Raw genomic sequence first — 22066 nt, forward strand, 5'->3', positions numbered from 1 at the left:
AAAGAGGGGCTGGGAATTTAGCTCAGCGGCAAAGAGCCAGCCTGGCAAGCGCCAGGTTGGGAGTTCGGTTCCCGGTCCCAAAAAAAAAAAAAAAAAAAAAAAAAATGCAAGGAAAGAGTACCAGGGAAGGTGAGGGGGAGTGTGAAAATGTGAAGTTGGAAGGAGAGAGGGGAAAGAAAGGAGAAAGGACAGGCAAAGTAGGTGTAAGGAATTGCTGCTTCCTTGAAAACAAGCTCCCTGGAAGAAAGACTACGAGACCCCAGATCTTTGTGGCTCCCTGACTGAGGAAGGAGGCGAATGCTTAGGAGACTGGGGGTAGGGCTCAGGAATAGAACACTTCATGGCTGTTTGTTCTTGAACCTCCGTAGCCTCAAGAGAGCAGAATGTGTCTCATCACTTACTTTGTTTCCGAACAGGAGGAGAAAGTGCCACGTCGGTACAGCTGAGTGTCTGCAGGAGGCCGCGTCTGGATGCCACATGAGGCTGCCCTTCAGCCCCACCACAGAGCCGGTGACCGCGGAGCACACGGAGATGAATTTCCTCAGCAGCATCCTAGCAACTTATTCCTTTGTCTCCAGTAGGTGCTGGGTTAGGTTGGGTCAGGGCTGAGGCCGAGGGGGACTTTGGTGGTCTTGTCCTAGGAGAGAAACACTCGGTAGTCAAACCATGGGTTCTGCTCTGCTGAGCTTTGGGGTGAAAGGTCTTCTGCTAAGAAGTTAAGACTGTCATTCTCTTATTTTGTAAATAAAGGGTCCCGGGAACTTTTTCTTGCTGGAAATGTTTAGTTTTCTTCTAGCACCAGTGAGTGAGTAAAGTAACCTGGGGCTACTCTTAGCTTCTGTCATTATGCATTTATTCTGAGGGCGGTGGAAGAACTGATGGAGAACCTCACCCTGGCTACTTCTGCTCTGTTCTCACCCTACATAGGTTGCGAGAGAGAGAGAGAATGAGTGTATGTGTGTGATATACGTGTGTATTCTGTGTTCAGGGGCTCTGTGAGGTGTTTGGGAGAGAGACAAAAAGCATGCCCATCTGAGAGAGTCTGATGTTTGCTCCTTGCCTGGTTCCACGTTGTTCTCTTTAGGAAGTTGGCTGACTTTCTCCGCGAGATCATTTCTGGAGTCAGATGCTCCAGAAAAAGAGCCATTTGAAAATATATACAAATGCTTCATGGTTTGAATGACCAAACTGCTTCTCGAATGCTTTATTGAGCTTTTCATTCTTTCGGTAGTTTGCTTTTGTTTGTTTTACCTGATGTTTCCGTCATATGGAGAGGACATATGTTTTACCTGATGTTCTGTCCTATGTTTTACCTGATGTTTCTATCATATGTAGAGGAAGCCACTGAGTTCTGATTAGATTTTCTTCAGGCAAAGAGGGCTGCTTTTACTTTCTGATTCCTTAGACAGGGTTCATGTGTGGGTGACCTAAGAGGTCAAATGTTAAAAAAAAAATCCTACATTTTTATCAACACAATGGCAAATCTGAGCCAACGCTCAGAGAAAGGAAGCTCTGGCTCCTCTTTGTGAGAGATCTTGGATGCCTGCAGCCTCATTGTAGAAAGGGGACCCCCTCAGGGCTTAACCAGCTGCTCCCTTTGTAGCTGGCAAAAATGCAAAGTGCAGTTCCCATGTTCCTCACCCAGCATTCTGCCTTTTTCACTCAGTAGAGCACAGGCCACTGGCCAGCTCTTCACCCACTAAAAGAAATCCACTACCTGATGCCTCCTTCCTTGGGCACCCACACACACATCACCGATGCGGTTCATTTTTGCTCTTTTGGCGAGGCTCTATTGGAGAGGAAGGACCCACAAGCAGGAATAGAGATATTTGAAATTCTGGCTCCATGTTTTCATAAGTGATTTGATGGTGCTGCTCTATAGTGAACTCACTGCAAAAACAAGTAGAGGACAGAGAGGGTCTGCAGCTTCCAAGGTTCCTAAGGATACCTGAAGTTCAACTCTTGGAAGAAAATGTCAATTCAAGGCCAGCTTGGCCTACAAAGCGAGTTGAAGGCCAGCCTGAAGTACATAGCAAGACCCTGTCTCAGAAAAAGAGAATGTCTCTGGTAACACCAAACAGAGTACTGGACTTTGGAGCTCTATTCTGCACAGGAAGTACCTGGCAGTTTTCCACTTAGGGCAGCACCATGACCCTGAATTGTGACCACTGAATGTGGCAACTCGCTAAATGGCCTGGTGTTCATTATCTTGTGATCTTGTCCAGTTTGAAAGTGTATAGCGCCCTATTTTACGGTCCCCTCCAACCTTCCTTCTCTCCACCTCATACTCTGGAATTAAGAACTGTGTGGGATGCAGGAAGCAATGCTTGCTTGAAGTAGGTATGGGCTAAGAGGAAAGGACAGGACAAGGAAGTGGAAATTAAGAGTGGCTGAAGTAAGATTTTAGTCAGTAAGTAGACCTGACTGATAGTTGATTCTGACATGGGGAACGAGAGCTCCTTAAATATAAAGAAAATGAATAAAGAAATTCTAAAATATGAAAGTAAACATAAAAGATGCAAATAATCACTGTTTTTAAAGAAGAAAATACAAATGGCCTGGGAGCAATGATGGAAAGTCTGATAGGACAAAACTGTGGAAAATATCTGTGTCTGTTAGCTCCCTTGTGTTCTCGTCCTGAGGTATCTGGCCTTCTGTTAGTCAGAGGCCTCTAGTCGCTCCTGGTGTCCTCCCCACCAGTGCATCAGTTATCTGCTGGTTGATCTTGAGTGTCAACTTGACTGGATTGAGAGATGCCTAGAAAACTGATAAAAGCACACTTCCGGGTATGCTCTTAGACAACTGGCATGTGGGCCAGTGAACTAAATGGGGGGAGAGCTGCCCTCACCGTGGGTGGCACCATCCAGTAGACACAGGGCCCAGCGGGGGGAAAAGAAAGGTGGAAGGAGAGGCACACTGCGCCCTCCTTGAGCCAGAGCTTTTCTCACTGCTGCCATTGCCATGGACATCAGGCTCCAGATTCTTCAGCCTTCGAATATAGACCTTCACCAGCAGCTCCCTAGGGGGCTTCTAGGCTATTAGCTTTCCACCAGGGCTGCATCGTCATTGGTCGCTCTGTCCCTCGTGTTCTGAGGTTCCAGATTCTTGCACTGAGCATCTATCTACTGGGTTCCCCCATTCCCCAGGTACATATGGTAATTGAGACTCTGCTTGTGTAATAGTAAATGTGTTTAATAAATTCTCTCTTATAATTATATATACTGTATATAATTACTGTATATAAACAAAGTTACTAATGCATACATCCACCTGTTCCTCTCTCCAGCTTCTGATTAAGTCAATAGATGAAATCCTGAGTGAATCTTACGTAGTCTGTAGGTATATGTGTGTGTGTACGCATACATATGTGTATTCTGTGTGTGGGGGCTGTATGAGGTGTTTGGGAGAGGGGAGAAAGAAAACACGGAGTCCAGGAGAGTCTGATGTTTGCACCGTCCTTGGATCATAGCCCGACCCTTCAGGACGATGGTTGATTTTCTCTTCAAGATGAGACCAGGCACCATTCATAGGAAAGAAATCACTTAACAAAACATGGAAGTGCTCCATGTTTTGAATGACTAAACTGCTCCCTGAGTGAGTTTTTACATTTTTTATAGTTTGCTTTTGTTTTGTTTTTCCTGATGCATTTGGACGTTGTATAAAAAGGAAGGGACTGAGGTTCCGGTTAGATGTAACTTTGACACAGGCTGGTTTTGTCTTCTGAGTCTCCAGACAGGGTTGATAATGTGGTGACCAGAGAGTAGTGACCATTTCTTCTTCTGTGACCGAGTTACCAAGTGTTGCTGCCCTTTGCAGACTGAAGCCGATAGAAATCGTGGTCTCATCTCATGCTTTGTTTCCCTGTTTGCCTTTGGTTACATCTTGTTCTTATTCTTCATTACAGCCATTTCAAACCTTGACTATTCCCATAATGTAAAAAAAAAAAAAACCTACTTAGCAAAGTGCTCACTAAAAATAATCCACAGATGACAAACTTTTTTTTATTTTTAAGAAAAAATTGCAACATTGATGACTGTTAGTGTTTATAACATAGAAAGAGCTCTTACAAATCAGCAAGTGTCCCAAAGGAAAAGGTGACAGAGGGTAAGAATGAGCAGTTTGCAAAAGGAAAAGTACACATTGCCAATGAAACATAAATAGTTGAAATACTAGCAAATAAGTGTAAAATGGAAACAGCAGTGCAATTTGCATTTTTATTTTATAAAATTCTTAAAGCTCTGAGCAGTTAAGTATCTGGGTAACTTCAGTTGGGAGGAGGTGTGGAGCTTTGAGTATTTGCACACAGTGCTGATTGTATTGTAAATTGCTGTAATCATTGTGGAGAGTGGTTTGGCAATATCTATCAAAAGCCTTCAAAGGACTGAGTTGTGCTATGTACATGTACCAGCTCCCCACGAGGAATGTGATTGTTACATAATGCAAACGTGTACTAATAAAAGTAAAAACAGACAAAAAGTATGTCATTTATTTAGTGAGTGGCTACACTGCTAAGAATTTCTTCTAAGAAAATAATTAGAAGCCGGGCGTGGTGGCGCACACCTGTAATCCCAGCTCTCAGGAGGCTGAGACAGGGAGGATCACTGCGAGTCTGAGACCAGCCTGGGCTACAAAGTGCGCTCAAGGCCAGCCTGAACTGCATAGCGAGACCCTGTCTCAAAAAGGCAAAAAAAAAAAAAAGAAAATAATTAGAGATCAAAGGACAAATACTGCTATGAGAACAATTCACCTCAGAATTATTTATATAATGAAAAATAAAAAGTAAATATTAATTGAAATAGAAAGATGATTATGATGTGATATTAAATGCATAAAGCCAGTTACTGCAGAGCGTATGCAGTATAATTCCATTGTTTGTGTATATTCATATATAAAGTAACTGTATTTCATTGCAATTTTTATCTGAGTACTAGGATTATATGGGTTTGAATCTGTGTATTTTTTATTTCCTTTTGCTTAACTATACTTTAAATATTTTATAACTTATCTGTTATTTTGTAATAACAAATACTATTTTATTAGATTGCTAATTTTCACTTAAATCATACGTGAGACAATTACCACTCCTGTGTACTTTCTCACTCCCTGATCTGTGTATCTAAGTATCCTGAAAATAGCTATTTGGCTGTAGTACTGGATTCCAAATTCAACCTGTTCTAGAAGGGATTATTGTCCTCTTTAAATGTGCTCTTTCTGGAGCATCACATAATCCAGAAAGATGCTTTTTAACCTTTGATGCATCTTCTTCCCAGCCTGTATCCCATGGGTAGATGCCGGTCTGCTTCCCCTGTGTGTCCTCAGTTGCATTTCCTTTTCGTTCCCACCACCACGGACTTGATTCAAATCCTAAATGTGTTTGCCTGCTTCTCCTAATGGCACGCATGGTCTTCCTGACTCCAGTCTTGCTTTATAGTCTGTATTTTTTAGTAAAATGATCTTTCCACACTGCAGGTGTGGTGATGCAATCCTTTCCACTTTTCAGAATCCCTCAGTGGGTCTGCATTATCTCTGGGATAAAATCCAAGCACTTTTATATGGCTTCACTGCCAAGATTACTTTTCAGCCACAAGTAATACCAAAACCTCAGCTTCAGTGGCCTAAACAGATAGGATTTATCTCACTCACCCATATTCTTCCCATATGTGTTTTGCATGCTTCTGTGTCAACCTTTGGATTGCAGGAATAAATGTTTCATATTTTAACTATTTGTAAGCAACCCATTGAAACTAAAATATAATGCTTTATAATGAGGACAGTAATCTTAGGAATAATAATTGTCTTATTAATAACTTCTAATAAGCCGGGCGTGGTGGTGCACACCTGTAATCCCAGCACTCGGGAGGCTGAGGCAGGAGGATCATTGCGAGTTCGAGACCAGCCTAGGCTACAAAGTGAGCTCAAGGCCAGTTTGAACTGCATAGTGAGACCCTGTCTCAAAAAGACCAAAAAAAAGATACACACACAAAAAAATAACTTTTAATAGAGCTGTTAGAAAGGGTAAATGGAACAATTATTCATTTTAATTTAATAATTTGAATATTTAAGATGCTTGCCTGGTTCACCCTTTTGTTTCTTTTAGGTTTTTCTTTTAAAAAATCACTTTCAGTGAGTTTTGCGTTGGTTTTTCTACTTCCACCAACCGAGACACATTTCCTACTTAACATCTACCTTCTTATTTCTCCTATCTTCTTCTTCTTATCATTCTATCTAATATAGTATATATTTCATTTGTTTATTATCTGTTTCTCCTACTAGAGTATAAGCAAACTCTCAAAAACAGAGAAGTTTTTGTTTCTTTGGTAGCCAGCTGTATTCTCAACATGTAGGATCGTGCCTGCAAGCTATCACATGCTCCAGTAAATGAGGAAATGAACATGGTTCAATAACCAAATAATATAAAAGGACATAGAGCAAGTAGCCTAATCCCAGAGCTATCCCCCTCTATCTACTTCCTAATTTTGAGCTATTACCAGGATTCAATAAATCTTTTCAGAGTTCTTTACACTGACATAGAAATATGAGCTGTCACCTTCTACCCTATTCTATACAGAGGTAGCATACTAAACGCTGTTTTCTTAGGTTGCTTTTTTCACTGGACAGTGTATCATAGAGAAAGATGAGTATACAGAGACCTCTGATCTTCTCGACAACAACATATTGTTCCCTCATACAAATGGACCATCCATAGTTTAACCAGCCCCCTGCTGATAGGCAGTGGTTCAAATTTGCTAAAACAGAGCAACATACACAGCTGCAGTAAGTAACTGTGATATACATGAGGTCAAGTACTTTTGCAGTATAAATTCTCAAAAGCAGAATTGCCGCATTAAAGTAAATGGAAGTATTAAGATAATCATTGCCAAATTACCATTTGAAAAGTTTTACCAATTTACTCTTAAGAGATGTATAAGAAGCCCCTACAACTGTACTTTGAAACTTTTGGAGTTTTGACAATGTGACAGATAAAAAAACAATATCGCACTGTGATTTAATTTATGTTTCTGTTGGTCAAGAGTCAGCAAACTTTTTCTATAAAAGTCTGGAGAATAAATATTTTCAGGTTTGTGGGCCAGTCTCTGCTATAACAATTCAACTCAGTGTTTTATCACAAAAGCAGACATAGGCAGTATGTAGGACATGGCTGTGTTTCCATAAAACGTTTTTATGGATAGAGGAAACTGGCCAGATTTGGCTTGTGAACCATGGTGTAAAAATGCCTGTTTTAGGTGAGTATATTTTCACATGTTGAAAAGCTTATTTTGTTTCTTTTTCTGAACTGTTCATCTCTTTATCCATTTATTTTCTTGGTTATCAGTCTTTTTCTCAATATTCTTCCTGAGTGCTCTTTATATTTTGGCCCTTTGTAGCTATTACTTAGTACAAATATTTTTTATTTGTCTTCAAATTTTGCTTACAGTAGTTTTTTCAATGCAGAAGTTTGGGGTGACCATTTAAATACATATACCTTCATTTAACCAATATTCCTTAAATATGTAACTGCAAGTATTACAACCCTTACTGACTACTGGTATGTAGTAGTTGGCTAGAATTTCAATCACTTCTCCTTTGAGCTTGATATGAAGTCAATGTTATCTCAGCAGTGAGGGGACATAGCCTTCCATAACTTAATAGATGCTGCTAGGACATTCGAGAAAATAATGTAGTTTCTGTTTTTTGTTTCCCTTTTATACTGTAAATCCGGTGGACACTGAGGACCTTTGTGTCCGTAGCCCCTAAGCATTGCCCAAGGCATTACAGAGTCACAGTAAGATTTGTAGACTAAAGCAAGCTTTTACTAAACTACAATTTGTGAAAAGATTTTCATGGTTAGAATATTTTCTGCTAGAAACAGTTTGGTGAAAGAGAATGAGGTGAAAGTGGAACTCTCATACATGGCCAATGGAAAAAACACCAATGTACGGCTTTTGAAAGACCACCTGGCAATGAGTGTTAAGAGTTACGTGTATCCTGTTTGACATAGAGATTTCTTTTTGAGAAGCCACTGTAAGGCAATAAACAACAAACAAGCAAAAAAGAAAGTAGCATTAAACAGAAAATATTCCTTCCTAGCTCCCTGGAGTCCCAGAGTGTGTTAGTGAGCTTTCCATTACTGTGGCAAAATACTTGACATAATAAATTTAGAGAGCAGATAGGTTGATTTTGGCTCACAGTTTCAAAGGTTTCAGGTTAGGATTGCTTGTCCCTGTTTTGGACTTACGGCAGCACAGTACAAAATGGCTGGAGCACATGGCAAAGGCCCATTCACTTCATTGTAGCCTGGAAGCAAAAGAGAGAAGCAGGACCTGAGTGTCCAACATCCCCTTCAAGGGCATGTGCTCACTGACCTAACTTCCTTCTACTAAGCTCCGCCTCTTAAAGGTTCCACCACTTCCCAAAAGGACTACGGGCTGGAGCCTTTGGCGAACATTCATATAAACCACAGCACAGGAGAGCTATAAAACTACAGGAACTTCCCAGTGCAGGGGGAAAAGGTGAGTGAGTGGAGCAAGATGAGGACTAGGGAAATGGAAGGTTCCTTGTGCAGTGCTTATTTCTTAGGAAGTGGAGAGGAGATGAAAGGAGTGAAATCAAGGAGTAGAGCTGGCCTGGTGAGAATGGACATTCTCCAGTTCTTCCTGAGGAAGAACAAGTCAGGATGGAAGAAGGAGGGATGCTTCCTCCAGCATTTCAGAGAGGATAGGAGTGTTTTGGGGGAGTTTTCCTATTCCTGTGTGGTGGGCATTAAGCCTTATGAATCAGAGAAGGCTTACGCTGAGCACGCTAATTCTGCCCAAGCCCTACCATTGTCTTTAAAGCCCATTTACAAACTTTATCTCTTCCACTCAGTGGATTGGAAACTTTGGGGGCAAAAGAAAGCCCAGGAAGGGAAAATGTTTAGCTTTGCCTGGTGATCTGCTGACCTGGGCTGGGCTGGTTGGTGCTACCATCTCCTGAATTAGCCTACTGGGTATAATCTGACCTCCAGGGGTGCAAATGAAATTAGCTCCACAAGCTCCACATAGGACTTCTTCCTGCTCATGAAAACAATGACCCTGCAGGAAACAAGATATAGCAATACATTTATTTTTATTTATTAAGGAAAAACAAACGACAATAGCCCTCCCACTCTGCTTCCTGGGTAATTAACAGCTGTCTGGATCTGGGCAAGACAAGAGGCGGGGGGATCATTGGCCAAAAGGAAGTGACCTGGAGCAGAAAGTATTAGAGGAGAGAAAAAACAACCACTGTGGAGCTCCAGTTCTGATTTCTGCAGAAAAATGATAAAGAACCTTGATATAAAGGTGATTAGCTATAAAAATCTGCCATGAAGCTCCAGCTTGGGATCCAGTAAAACACAATAAACTCCCTTGCCCTATCTGGTTCTTACTAGACTTCTCTGAAATTATGTCTTGGATGGCTAGGTAAAAGAGGAAATGGTCTGATCTGAGAGCCAAGATGGGGTAAACTGGTTAAACTGGGATGAGAACAACAGTTTGCAAAGCACAGTTCAGAAGCTATTGTCACAGTTAGGCCTATGTAATAAGTGAGCTGATGCTGGGTTGGAAACATCAGGATAGTTTGTTTTACTACCTTTAGTGTCAAATATAGTTTTCCATCTTTGTGAAATCATGGACATGTCTCATCCCAGCCTCATCGTTTCAACAAGAATAACAATATTTACTTCCTCTCCTGAATTGTGATAATGGTTAAAGATATTTGACTAGTACAGAGTATTATCTCAAATCTGGGCAATGATTCAATAAATAAAAGCCCTATCTATCTATCTATTTATCTATCTATCTATCTATCTATCTACACTCTTAGGTCCCCACGTTAAGGAAAGTAGGCATGAAGAGATTCCACTTGTGGAATTAATTACTTTTCTTTTTGTTGAGACAAAATACTGGACTCCCCAAGTTAAAAGTAGAAAAGGTTTATTTAGCTCACAGTTTGCAGAGGTTTTGGTTCATAGCAGGGGGGTACTACAGAGGAGAAACAGTTTATGGTGGGCAAAAGGTAAAACAGGCAAAGCACCTTAGCAGTTTCTTTCTGCCCCTTTTATATTCTATCTGGGCTACTGGGATTAGGGTGGGGCCACACTAATCAGTAGACTGATTTAATGATCACACACCCTTAATCTCAGCATCACACACTCTAGTTTCCAGTCACCTTTGAAAAAGCCCCTCCTATGATTGCATGAGGCTTTGCGGGGAACATCTAGACACAGCCATAACAGTAAGTGAAGGAGTTGCCCAAACTTTTCTGTACTGTCTGTTCATTTATAGGTTTTCTTTAATTTTTACTTCATTGGAATAAAGATGGGATAATGCTGAAAACCATCATGGTCCAAACATATTTGTAGGGAAAGTAATCAAATGTCTAAGAAATGGATATTTCTTTTTTGTTTGTTTGGTTTTTTTTGTTTTTCTCTGGTACCGGGAACCGAACTCACAACCTTGCGCTTGCCAGGCAGGCGCTTTTGCCGCTGAGCTAAATCCCCAGCCCCGAAATGGGTATTTCTTATGGCACTCCAGATATATTATGGAACTCCAGATATATTATGGCACTCCAGACTCAAGCTCCAGCAGAAACAAGGCCTTGTTTAATGCCTTAGTGGACACTTGAACTCTCAATAAGTCTTAAAAGGCAGCCTATCCCAAGCTTATTTCCAACCTATCAATGTGGATTGGTTAAATGAAGTTCTTCTAATGCGAAGCTTTTATAAAAGAGGTTGGTTTATTGGGTAAGCTGGACATTATAGTGCAACTGACCACTTTGATCCTCTTTCTCCCACTGTAGGATCCAAGTAGATTAACTCTTGGCTGGGGAATTTTATTCCTTGAGTTTAGGGACCCATGGCAGACAAAATACGGTGTCTCCGAAGTCATGGTAGGAGAGCTAAAGTACAAGAATTGGATCATCCACAGGAAATGTCCATGAAATGCCAGTCACAGTGTCTCTGCCTGCTGAGTTCCATGCCTCCTCTTAGAGCATCCCTTCTGCTGTCCATGTCCAGCTTCCTGTTGGTGTGTCTCCTCCAAGGGTGTTGTATCAGAAGTGGGCCTATCCCTATCTTGGGTGCATTTCCTTCTAACTTAGAAAAGTTGTAGGTTCATTATAATTGGACCAACTTCTTTAGTATGACAAAGGAGGCAAAACCTGCCCAGTCCCAGTGTGATCCAATTATTTGGTGTTGGGTGGGTCCTAGGGTCTACTGAGCAACACCAACTTATCTCTAGTTTGTATACTCAAAAACATACCTCCTAAATCAAAGCACATTCAGGATAATCTTAAGTAATTCTTTTCCTCCCTAAAGAAATTCCACAATAACTTTCTGTAGAGATTTTGTTTTAGTATGCATGATGAAGTGGTCCTTAGTAGAAGTCTAGGAAAATTTGTTTAGAATGTCTCATACTGTCAAAAGGGAAAATTAAATGTTTGTGAAGTTCAGCACATGTCACTTTAAGCAGCATTATGTTAACCTAAGAGAGGATGGCTCAGTTTTATCGAAGGTTAATTATCCACTGGAAGGATTCCAGAGGCTTTGCTGGCAGTTCCAGCAAAAGATTCAGGTACAAACATGAAGAGGAAATATTTGTGAATTGAGAATGGATAATGAGGCTTTTAGCTTGTCTGGAGTAAAGGCTTTTATGATGGAGTTTGGGATATGATTAAAGAGGGAGATCAGAACCAGATTTTTGAGGGCCTTGAAATTCCTCTTAAAAAAAAAAAAGAATCTGTCCAATAATAGAAGTCACAATTTAAAATGTTGCTCTGACAGCCATGTGGAAAATCCAGGGAGGGGTGTGTGGAAGAACCTGGAATCCAATTGTCAAGCTCCTCAGCTGCCGAGATTGTCCAAGTATGAGGAAATAGCAGTGAGAATTGAGCAGAAGGTAAAGAAGAATGATGTGATTAATTAATTAAGGAGATGGAGCAAAGACGACCCTGGGCCGAGGGCTTAGATTGGCAGGTTGACCCTTGCCTCAGACAGAAAAGGAACTGTTGAAAGAGAAGGAAAGAGAGAGGGAAAAGTAAAAAGGGAAGAGTGGAGCAGAAGGGGAAAACCAAACAGACTGGGGTAAAAGAAGATGTGTTCAGTTTAAGATATATTCTACATGAGGTTGCAAGGTACAGGGTGTTTTTAAACATAAAATACTAAAATGTATAGGAAATAATATCTCTCAAACAGATGGATGACCCCCCCCAGCTTAGTTTATGCATTAGTGGGTAAATACGACTTTTTGTAAGAATGAGGTAGGATTCACTGAAAATTCTCTTGCTAGCTTTCAGTTTTCATAGATGTAGTTCATTAAGTTTGTTCACATAAATACATAGGCAGAAACAAAAGGAGCATTGTTATCATGAGGTCACTCAAGTCTTTGAGTTAAATGTATGTTCTGTGCCAGAAATCGGAGTGATTTGTCATCCAAAATTATTTTTAATGATCAACAGGCAGCAATGTGATTAGGTCTCTTCTGTTTTGCTGGAAACCAAGTATTAGAAAAAGTAGGAAAAGAATATATTGCCCAGTTATTAGAGGCAAAATTTGCCTTCTAACATTGACATTAATATTTTGAGTTATTTTGTTTCATGACCAGTTTTGCACCCAGAGGCAGAACACTTAGGTAGGGTTCAGGATGTAGGAGGGAGCCAGCCTTTTGTGGACTGCGGGACAGGAACTGCTGGACAGGTGGGACAAGGGAAGGGCCACAGCTGGGGTGTGAGGCAGGGGAGCATGTCCTCAACCACAGTGACTCCTGAGGTCCAATATCAGAAAGAACAACGAAGATGCCCACTGATGATCTGGAAGTTGATTCCTTTAAAACCATGTGTACCTTTTTGCTCCTAGCCATGTATTTCCACTGTGAAGACTGCTTGTGTGGGGAAAAGAACAGCACAGTGAAGTGTCACTAACGCCTTTCCAGATTTACAGATTTAGACAGAGTCAGTGGCCGAAAAGGATGATGCATGTGGACAGAGGGAGGACCCTGACCGTCACCCCAAGTACAATGACCTTATTCCTGTAGTTGGTGGCAGAAAATTAATTCTGTTAGCAATTAGACATGGACTTCTGCAGCAGAGTCGAGCCTATTTTAGAGCAGAAGAGCTCCTAGAGAACTATGGATAAAGCAGACAGGCCAAGACATGGTCCTTGGGAGAGGTACTGTCTTGTTGAACAGCAGAACCCATTTTTCCAGCAGATCCATTTTGTTTCATGTGAGTGAGTTTTACTTTTAAATGATCACTGAAGCTAGAGCTTAATAAAGCCCACCCGGGAGCAACCCTTTCATTCTTCCTTTGGTTTCCCTTCCCTAGCTTCTGAGCAGTCCTGTGCTCTCAGAGCTTTCCCCGTGGTGCCTGCATGGTTTCACACACCTGTTATTTCACTCAAATGCACTTGGGTCTGACTGTGTTTGTCTTGTGCCTGTTTTTCCTATCCGACCAGGAGGTTCATTGCGGTTGGAATTGGCCTTAAGTTATCTGATGTCATGGCTTGTGTCTAAATGTCCCCCAAAGCCTCATGCAGTCATACATGCGGGGCTTTTTCAGAGGTGGCTGGATCTAGAGTGTGTGACACTGGGATTGATTCATGGTGCAATGCTAGGCTCAAGTGCACGAGGATTAAGGGTGTGAGTGTTACCTGCCCTAAGTGCCTGGATCAAATATAAGGGTTAGAAAGGGTGGTAGTCATTCCTTATTTGAATGCTTTTGCTGTCTTCTGCCCACCATGAACTGTTTCTCTTCTGTGATGCCTGTCAGCCATGCCACCCTGCCTTGGAGCTAGCTGATTATGGATGGAAACCTCCACCAACTGTGAGCTAAATAAACCTTCACTTTGGGTATGTTGGGTATTTTGTCTCAGCAGCTAGAGACAAGTGAGTATGACACTTGACTAATAAGGAAGAGAGTTCTCCTTCTACTTTATAAAAGAAAAAGATTAGATTTAACTGCATCATGAGAGGCCATATCCAGAGCTTTATTTGTCCAAAGTCCCATGTCTTCTATCAGAAAGCCTGAGTATTTTAAATTTGCTCTAAAATCTAGATGAGATTCAGGCCCATTCCAGCCTGTCATCAGACAGCAGGCTGCTATGCACTTTATGTGTATTAATTGCAATCAGGCAGGCATGAGCTAATCATAGATTAATGCAGATTGGTGCCAAATTCATGGGCTGTCCAGGTCTATTTCTTCAAAGAAAGAAAGGAACTGACTTCCCCGTGACCGCGTGGCACCTGGCAGAGGTGTATGCCAATGGATAAGTGAATGAGTCCTGAGAATACCACTCTTTATTATTTTCAGAAATGAGTGTTTATGTGTATTGTCTGCATTTATCCTCCCAACAGCCTCAGATGATAGATGGCACCCGACATTAACACTGATCGCAGCATATAAACACCAGGAAATAACGAGAAGGGATTGGACTTCCAGAATGGGTAGATTTGTGTTTATTTACTTAGTTCTTTCTAATTGCCATGTGATTTAGGGAGGTTATAATATTGCTTCTTGTCCCTGGGTTTTATTACGTTGACAATAACCAAAAAGGAACGAGAAAGTGGGGAAGGCAGAAAGGAGGAGAGGAGAAAGAAAAGGATTATTTTATAGCTTGGCTCTGATGATATAATGGGGTTCAGGAAATGATTATATGCTATCAATAGACAAATGACTGAATCAACTTTGGTAGGCATATGCCATAATAGTACTATCCAATAATTTTTTTGAAACTTGTGTACAGTATGCAGTAATGGAAAAATGCTATTGATCTAAATACACAGATCTGGAAATTTCTCTAATATATTTTTTTCTAGTTGAGTCTTTTTTTTTCCAGTTTTTATTTCTTATGAGTATATGTTTGCAGTGCATACCAGTAATCATTACATTGGTTGTGGGGAGTTGGAACCTGTACATAACAAATCTTAATTCTTTTTTTCAATCCCCTTCCTTTTCCTCTTTCTCCTCTCCCTCCACCTCTTGGTCCCATTCCCTTTTACAAAAGAGCTGTCTCCTTTTGTCCTATTAGTTTTCTTTTATTCTACTCTTTACTTATATTTTGGGTTTCTCACATAAGAGAAACCATGTGATATTTAAACTGGTATGTGGGATTTATTTTACTTCACAGCACCTGTGTCCATTTTCCTATAAATTACTCAAATTTAGCATTCTTTATGGCCAAATAGTACTCCTTCACATATAAATACATTTTCTGTATGCATTCATCTGTTGGTGGACATATAGGCCTCTTCCAAGATTTAGCTATTATGAATTGTGCTGCTATGACCATGGGTGTGCATGTATCGCTGTAATATGATGTCTCTAACTCTTTTGGGAAGATACTTAGAAAGGGAATAGCTGGGTCAAATGGAATTTCTACTTTGAGTTCCTTGATGAATCTCCGTACTGATTTCCACAGTGGTCATGCTAGTTTACATTCTCACCAACAATGTAGAAGTGTTCTTTTTTCCCCACCATCTTGCCAGCATTTGTTCTTTTTTGATTTCTTAATGATAGCTAGTCTTTCTGGACAAAGGGTCTCAATGTTATTTTAATCTTCATTTCTGTAATGGCCAGATGTTGAACAATTTTCCGTGTATTTATTGGCCATGTATACTACTTCTGAGAAGTTTCTAAGAAATACTCTTATATTGAAAAAGCAGATGTGCATCATCTGTGATCCCACTTATATTATGTAAAATTAGAAAACTTACAAGTGAATATAGAATATGGAAAGTTAATTTGCTGATGTCCATCTTGAACCTGTTAACTTGACCATGCCCTGTGACTCAGGTCAGGCATATCGTCTGTTCTCACGTGTTCCTGGGAAGGGAAAACAGCTCACCCCAAACCTCTCATTCTACTGAGTACGTCTTACACGGGTCACCACCGGGCTCCCTAAGCATATTGCTCATCAAGAGAGTAATTATATTCTTTTTTCCCAAGGAAGAGCTCAGATTCTTCCTCCTCCTTCACTTAACTTGATGAGCTCATTCCTAAGTGCCCACACTGGCTATAGATGTGTAATTGGCTGTGTAAGTTGTGTTGCTATGTACAAACTACCCCAGAATTTAGTAGCCATCTTGGTTACTTTTTTCTTGCTGCTGAGACAAAATACCCAACGCCCAAAATTAAGAATGGAAAGGGTTATTTAGCTCACAGTTTATGGAGGTTTCAGTCTGTAATCAGCAGGCTCCAAGGCAGGAAGGCATGGCACAAGCGCAACACTTCAAGGGGGCACAAGACAGCAAAAGCAGCAAGAGCAAAAAGGGTGGGGAACTAGCCATTTTTCCTCCCTTATATTGTAAGCAGGCTACCCCCACCCAGGGGGCATGTAGCACTCACACACTCTCCATGCCCTTCTCCTGCACAGGCTCAGCATAAATACAAAGTAAGGACCCTGGCTCCCTGCTGTGTCACATAGTTAACCTTCTAAACTTCTCAAGTTGACACAATGAACAACATCCCAGAGAAGCCATGAGGGGCTTGTCTTTTACATCCCAGGAAGTAGAACTGCTGAGTTACTTAGCCAAGCCTCTAGACACCTCAAGTTGACACAATGTATCAACCATAACAGTGGCTTAAACACAACATGAATTTACCTCTCAGTTTCTTTGATTCAGAAATTTGAGTGCAGTTTAGCTACATTCTCTGGTTGAAGGTCTCTCAGCAGGCTGCTACAAGGCCAGAGACCAAGGGATGATTCACTTCCAAGCTCATCCACATGGTTATTTGCATCATTCAGGTCCTCCAGGGCCGTTGACTGGAGGCCACTCTTAGATCTTGATACTTGGGCCTCTCGGTATGGCCGCTCTCATGGCCACTGTCTTCGTCAGAGTTAGCATGTAAGAAAAACTAAGAGCTTGAGCAAGATGAAATCACAGACCTACACAGCCTCATCTTAGAATCACCCCTTGCTTTTACCACCTCTGTTTCTTAGAAGTAAGCCCCGTGGTCCAGCCTTTAAGGTAGAAGGGGAATGTTGGTTGCCTGACCCTGCAGACACCAGGAGATGAGGTCATTCCAGAAACTGCCAGTCACAGTGATTCATGGGGCTCTCTGAGTAAATTCACAAACAAAAAACTTTTGTACAGGTTTTGTACAGGTGAAGGGTCTTCAGACTCTTAAACAACTCTTAAAGAAAAATGATGCCTAACCACAAATGCTTTTCATATGGTTGGTGCTAGATAATTACAATTTTTCTGTCTTTGAACTTTTCATTTGAAACTAGTTTTAAAGTTAAAACTGAAAGAGTAAAAGAACCTCATATCATTATTTGTCAATAGCGATATTTTGAAATTTGTCTCGCAGGAGGGCAGCGTTAGTACTCATCAAAGCTTTGGGCCCAGTGAGAGGTGTGAACAGTAGTCCTTCCTATTTGGTCTGCAGGTGAAGTTGTCATCTTTCAAACGATTTCTTTTCCTTCCCCCTCCAGAAAACCCTGAGCGAGCTGCTCTGTACTTTGTCTCCGGCGTGTGCATCGGGCTGGTCGTGACCCTGGCTGCTCTGGTGATGAGAATCTCTTGCCACACGGATTGCAGGCGGGGTCCCCGTAGGAAGTTCCTGCAGGACGGTGAGAACAGCAGTGACAGCAGCGACAGTGAGGAGGACAGCTCGGACACCACGTCGGACAGGTCGATGCGGAGACATCGCCGCTTTGAGAGGACTTTGAACAAGAATGTGTTCACATCGGCGGAAGAGCTGGAGCGCGCCCAGCGGCTGGAGGAGCGGGAACGCATCATCAGAGAGATCTGGATGAACGGCCAACCCGAGGTGCCCGGCACCCGCAGCCTGAACCGCTATTACTAGGGGCGCAGGGGGACCCCCACCCCCCGGCACCCTTGGAAGCAGCCTAGAAAGGGGAGAATCGGCAGGGGTGGTGAGCACAAGGAGCTGAACCCAGCTCTGCTAATATTGTGGCGGCAGAGAAAAGCAGGACCCGTCAGTTTTCTATCCAGAACTGATTCTCCTTTTGACTTTATCTGTGGAGCAGAAGAAAAACCAGGTTGGTTCATCAACCTTTCCAGGTCTTGGAATGGTGCTGAAACCCCGTCTCCAACACTGTGGATGGAGATTTGAGAAACGGGACTATGGTTTCTCGATTTCTGAGGATCTCAGAAGTTTCTGCAGACTTCATTGCTAATCCTTTACAAAAGGAAAGATTCTCATAGTATGAGAGCTGGAGATGTCAGGGTGACCTTGACCCAGGAGATGCAATTTTCTAAGTGACTCCATGCTATGGAGCTGATTCTGATCTAGATAGCATGATCCATGCTTATTATTTAAGGCTAAACTTTTAAAAATGTTTGTGTTGCAATGGCAATCTCTCCATTTTAACTGGCACCTCAGGGATTAAAATCCTATTTTTTAGTATAGTCCCCACCTCATTCATAAAAATGAATGGAATTATTGTACAATGGGAGATGTGTCAGTGGACTAGAAAAAATGTCAATAATCTCAGAGGATGAAGGGTTTTTATTTTAAATGGTTTATGAAATATATATATATATAAATATATGGACATGCGTTTTTGAAAATGCTGCGTAAGAATAAAAGTTGTATATCTTCCCCCTTTGGAGAGAAGAAAAGTTTATTATGATTCCAAATAATCGTGATTTTAAACATTTTGTTTTTTAAAAAAATGGGATTTCCAACCACATGGATAATGGGAGGTGAGAGTTAAAGCAAAAATTAAGATGGGATAAAAAAATAAATGCTACATGAAATGTTTTTTGTTTGCTTATTTGTCTCTCTCCTTGCTTACACTTAGCTTAAATGAAAGCCTGGATACATAGGTGGGTATAGGCTTTTGCCAGGCCCCTCAGGGATTAAAAAGTGTGATTTTAATCCTCCTGTGTGATTATGGGCTTCTCATTTTGTGTAGGTTATATGCCGAATCTCAATACAGTTGAGTTATTGTTAGACAGACAGGAATGGAAGACTTCCTTAATGTTAAAGGTAAGACGGTGGGCCCCACAGGGAGAGAGGAAGTTGGTAGACACGGAACAGAGCCAAGACTGTGCCATATTAAAAATGACTTGAAGAGGAAGCAGCATCCTCTAGATGGGTAAACAGGAACCACGAGATGTTGGCCCTCTTCTCTTGCCGTAGGGTAGATTCCTTAGTCAGCCTATCTGGATGGGCTAATGCCTTCCTATTGGGAGGCTCTCTCCTGCTCATTGATTTTGTCACTAGGCCTAAGATGATGGCCAGAAAACTTCTTCCAATGGGCTCCGTACTCTTTAGTAATTCACTCTCAGTTATAGGGTTTGTTTTGTTGTTTTTTTCTTGGCTGCCTTAAGAACCAAGCAGTCACAATCTCTGGTTGACAGGAATGGCTGAAACCATTGGAGGCTGGCCTCCGTGGGTGGCCTCATTTTGGCGAGTAACAAGTATCAAAATCTTGTTCAGTCAGTATCTCTAAATTGTGATTCCCACCATTGTAATTGTAGTCCCAGAGCAACAACAGCAGGAATCATCCTATTTTCCTGGACTTTAGACAGACATCGTTTGTCTTGTTCTCCACTTCTTAGAAAAGAGGTACAGTTGGAACTACTGTCATTTCCAGGATGTATGCCCAGCTGATTAGAAGGAGGGATTATAATCTTTGCTAAGTGTCAGCTACGGTAGAGGAGGAGCTTGAGAGGGCTCTGGGGCCCATGGGTTTTCCAGTCCCCACTCCATTATCCTGATACTTTGCTGCTGAGTCCATGTTGATCTCATCATTGGAGCGGTAGAGATACCTAAGCCACAAAATATACTAGGTGACAGTTCAACCAGCTGCTTTACTTCATATAATGAGAATTCCAGTTTTTCAACTTTCCCTCTCGTGACTCACGTGGTTTCACGTTTATCACTCTATTCCTGGTTTGTTTCTGTGTAGGACACTTGCATCTGCAATAGAAATATTCACAAAACTCGGAAGACAGATTTGGATCTGACTTCAAGGATCATTGGGTTCAGGGGCTCAGATGTCAAAAGTTGGTGTCTCTCAGCTCTCAGCTCTGCATTGTTCCCTGCCACTCTTCTTATTTTCTTCTGCTGAAGGTGAAACTACCACACTTGTACCACCATAGTGTATTGGGTTGTTCAGACACGATACCCAGTACCCACAATGTAGATTCTACTTTTTTTTTTTGGTTCCCCCACCACCCCCAGTACCGGGAATCGAACTCATGACCTCACACTTGCCAGGCAGGCACTGTGCCTCTGAGCTGAATCCCCAGCCCAGTACCCACAGTGTAAAGGAAGAAAGGTTTATTTTCACTCCCAGTTTGAAGAGGTTTCATTCCATAGTGAGCTGGCTCCAAGGCAGGACAGCATGGCACAGGGGCCTGGCAGAGGAATAGCTGATCACTTTATAGTCTCCAGGAAGCAGAGAGCAAAGGGAAGAGCTAGGAGGGAGATTTACCCTTCTAGGCCACGCCCCCAGTTACTAACTCTTCTGAAAATCTCCTAGCATCACATTGAGCTATAACACCCCCATAACACAATCGCCTTTCAAAAGCCCTGCCTTTGAGCACATAAGGCTTTGGGGCGACATCCGGGTAGCTACTAACTAAGCTCCTGCATAGCTCACAGGTTGTGTCTGTGCATAGTTGGCACAATTTCACAGCCTATCTGGCTCAGAAGACAGACATCTTGAAAGGGATGCTTTTGGTGCAGTTTCCTTGGTCTTTCATGAGTCTACAGAGCAACACCAAGTGATAAATCAGAGAAAAATTTAGGTAGAAATCCTCTTCAGATATGAGGAAGGCCCCACCAACTTCCTCCTGAGCTGCCAGGCATGGTTGACCACCATCAACTCCTGGCACATCTAAACCCCCATGGACTCTTGCCATGTGGCAGGGAGCACACTGTAGACATCTGTGCATTTACATCTCCCTAATTCAAGGACACAGGAGGAACATAACACCTTGCTTCATGCTTCAGAGTACAAAATCACAGGGAAGGATGGTGTGGCCTGAGTTGTGTAATGTGCTCGTGCATGGCCCAGTTGTGGCCAAGCCATAGGCCTGGCTAAGATGAAAGTAGACCTGCGATGCTGAGCAGACACTTGCAGTAGCCACTACACTTCTTTATCCTGTAGTTTTTCTTGGTTCTCTTATTGTTAGTTCCCTAAGAAAGTCAGCTTAAAGGACAAAAGACTTATTTTGACTCACAGTTCCAGGGGCTTCAAACTGTAGTCAGCTTGCTCTGTTGTTTTTAGGACTGTGGTCAGGCAGAAACACCACAGCAGAAAGGCATGGGAGAGGAAGTTGTTCACAGCAGCCAGAAGGAAGGGAGAGAAGACAGAAAGGAGGGAAAGAAAAAGAGAAACAGAGAATGAGCTAGTAGGGTTTTTCCTGTTTCATTCCATTCAGGCCCACCCTATTGGACGGAGCTGTCTACATTTATGGCAGGTCTCCCCATGGTTACTGTTCCACGTGCCAGTTGTCTCTAGAAGTACTCTAACAGACATACCCAAAGTGTATTTTAATAATTTCCTATATATTTTTCAATCCGACAGGTTGGCAATCAGGATTAACCATCACACCTACCAGGTGGCTCCATAGCACAATGGATAGCACACTGGACTTTTAACCATCACACCTACCACTTCTTTTGAACTTTTTTTTTTTTTTTTTTTTGGTACTGGGAATTGAACTCAGGACCTTGCTCTTGCTGTGCAGGCACTTGTGCCACTGAGCTATATGCCAGCCCCTTCTTTTGATATTTTTACTTTTTTCTTAATGTCCTCTCCTTTCTTCCTCACTCTCTTCAATATGAACCCATACTCTAACCTTGAGCTGCTGATCTTATTCCACACAACTTGAGGCAACTTATATAATGTTTTGCTCTTTCTCTCTCTTCCCTACCTCCCCTTAGTAAACTTTCAGACTCATATGGCCAACTGTCCCTCAGCCACAGGAGAAGATCTTCACAGGGGTGTTTGGCAATTTCAACATGTTCTGGTTGTCACTGCTGTGTGTGTGTGTTGCTCCTATGTCTAATGACTAGAGGCTAGAGATGCTCCTAAACATTCTACAGTGTTGGACCTCATTTTCCAGCCACC

General features: G+C 41.9%; 1 protein-coding gene across 8 annotated transcripts in view; it reads left to right on the forward strand.

Moving 5' to 3' along the window:
* Eva1a (eva-1 homolog A (C. elegans)) overlaps positions 1–18741 on the forward strand; it is a 49892-nt gene extending 31151 nt beyond the window's left edge. For 7 of the 8 annotated variants that reach the window (XM_005385467.2, XM_005385466.2, XM_005385465.2 and 4 more), the window contains 3 exons: positions 417–577; positions 14367–14456; positions 17447–18741. In XM_005385467.2, the coding sequence (XP_005385524.1) occupies positions 478–577; positions 14367–14456; positions 17447–17820 (564 nt within the window). In that variant the 5' untranslated portion in view covers positions 417–477 and the 3' untranslated portion in view covers positions 17821–18741. The remainder of the gene's footprint in view (positions 1–416; positions 578–14366; positions 14457–17446) is intronic. The other variant, XM_005385471.2, reaches the window with a different exon arrangement.
* The last annotated feature ends 3325 nt before the right edge of the window (positions 18742–22066 follow it).

The sequence above is a fragment of the Chinchilla lanigera genome, unplaced genomic scaffold, assembly GCF_000276665.1.
Source record: "Chinchilla lanigera isolate Chin_1 unplaced genomic scaffold, ChiLan1.0 scaffold00023, whole genome shotgun sequence".
NCBI lineage: Eukaryota > Metazoa > Chordata > Mammalia > Rodentia > Chinchillidae > Chinchilla > Chinchilla lanigera.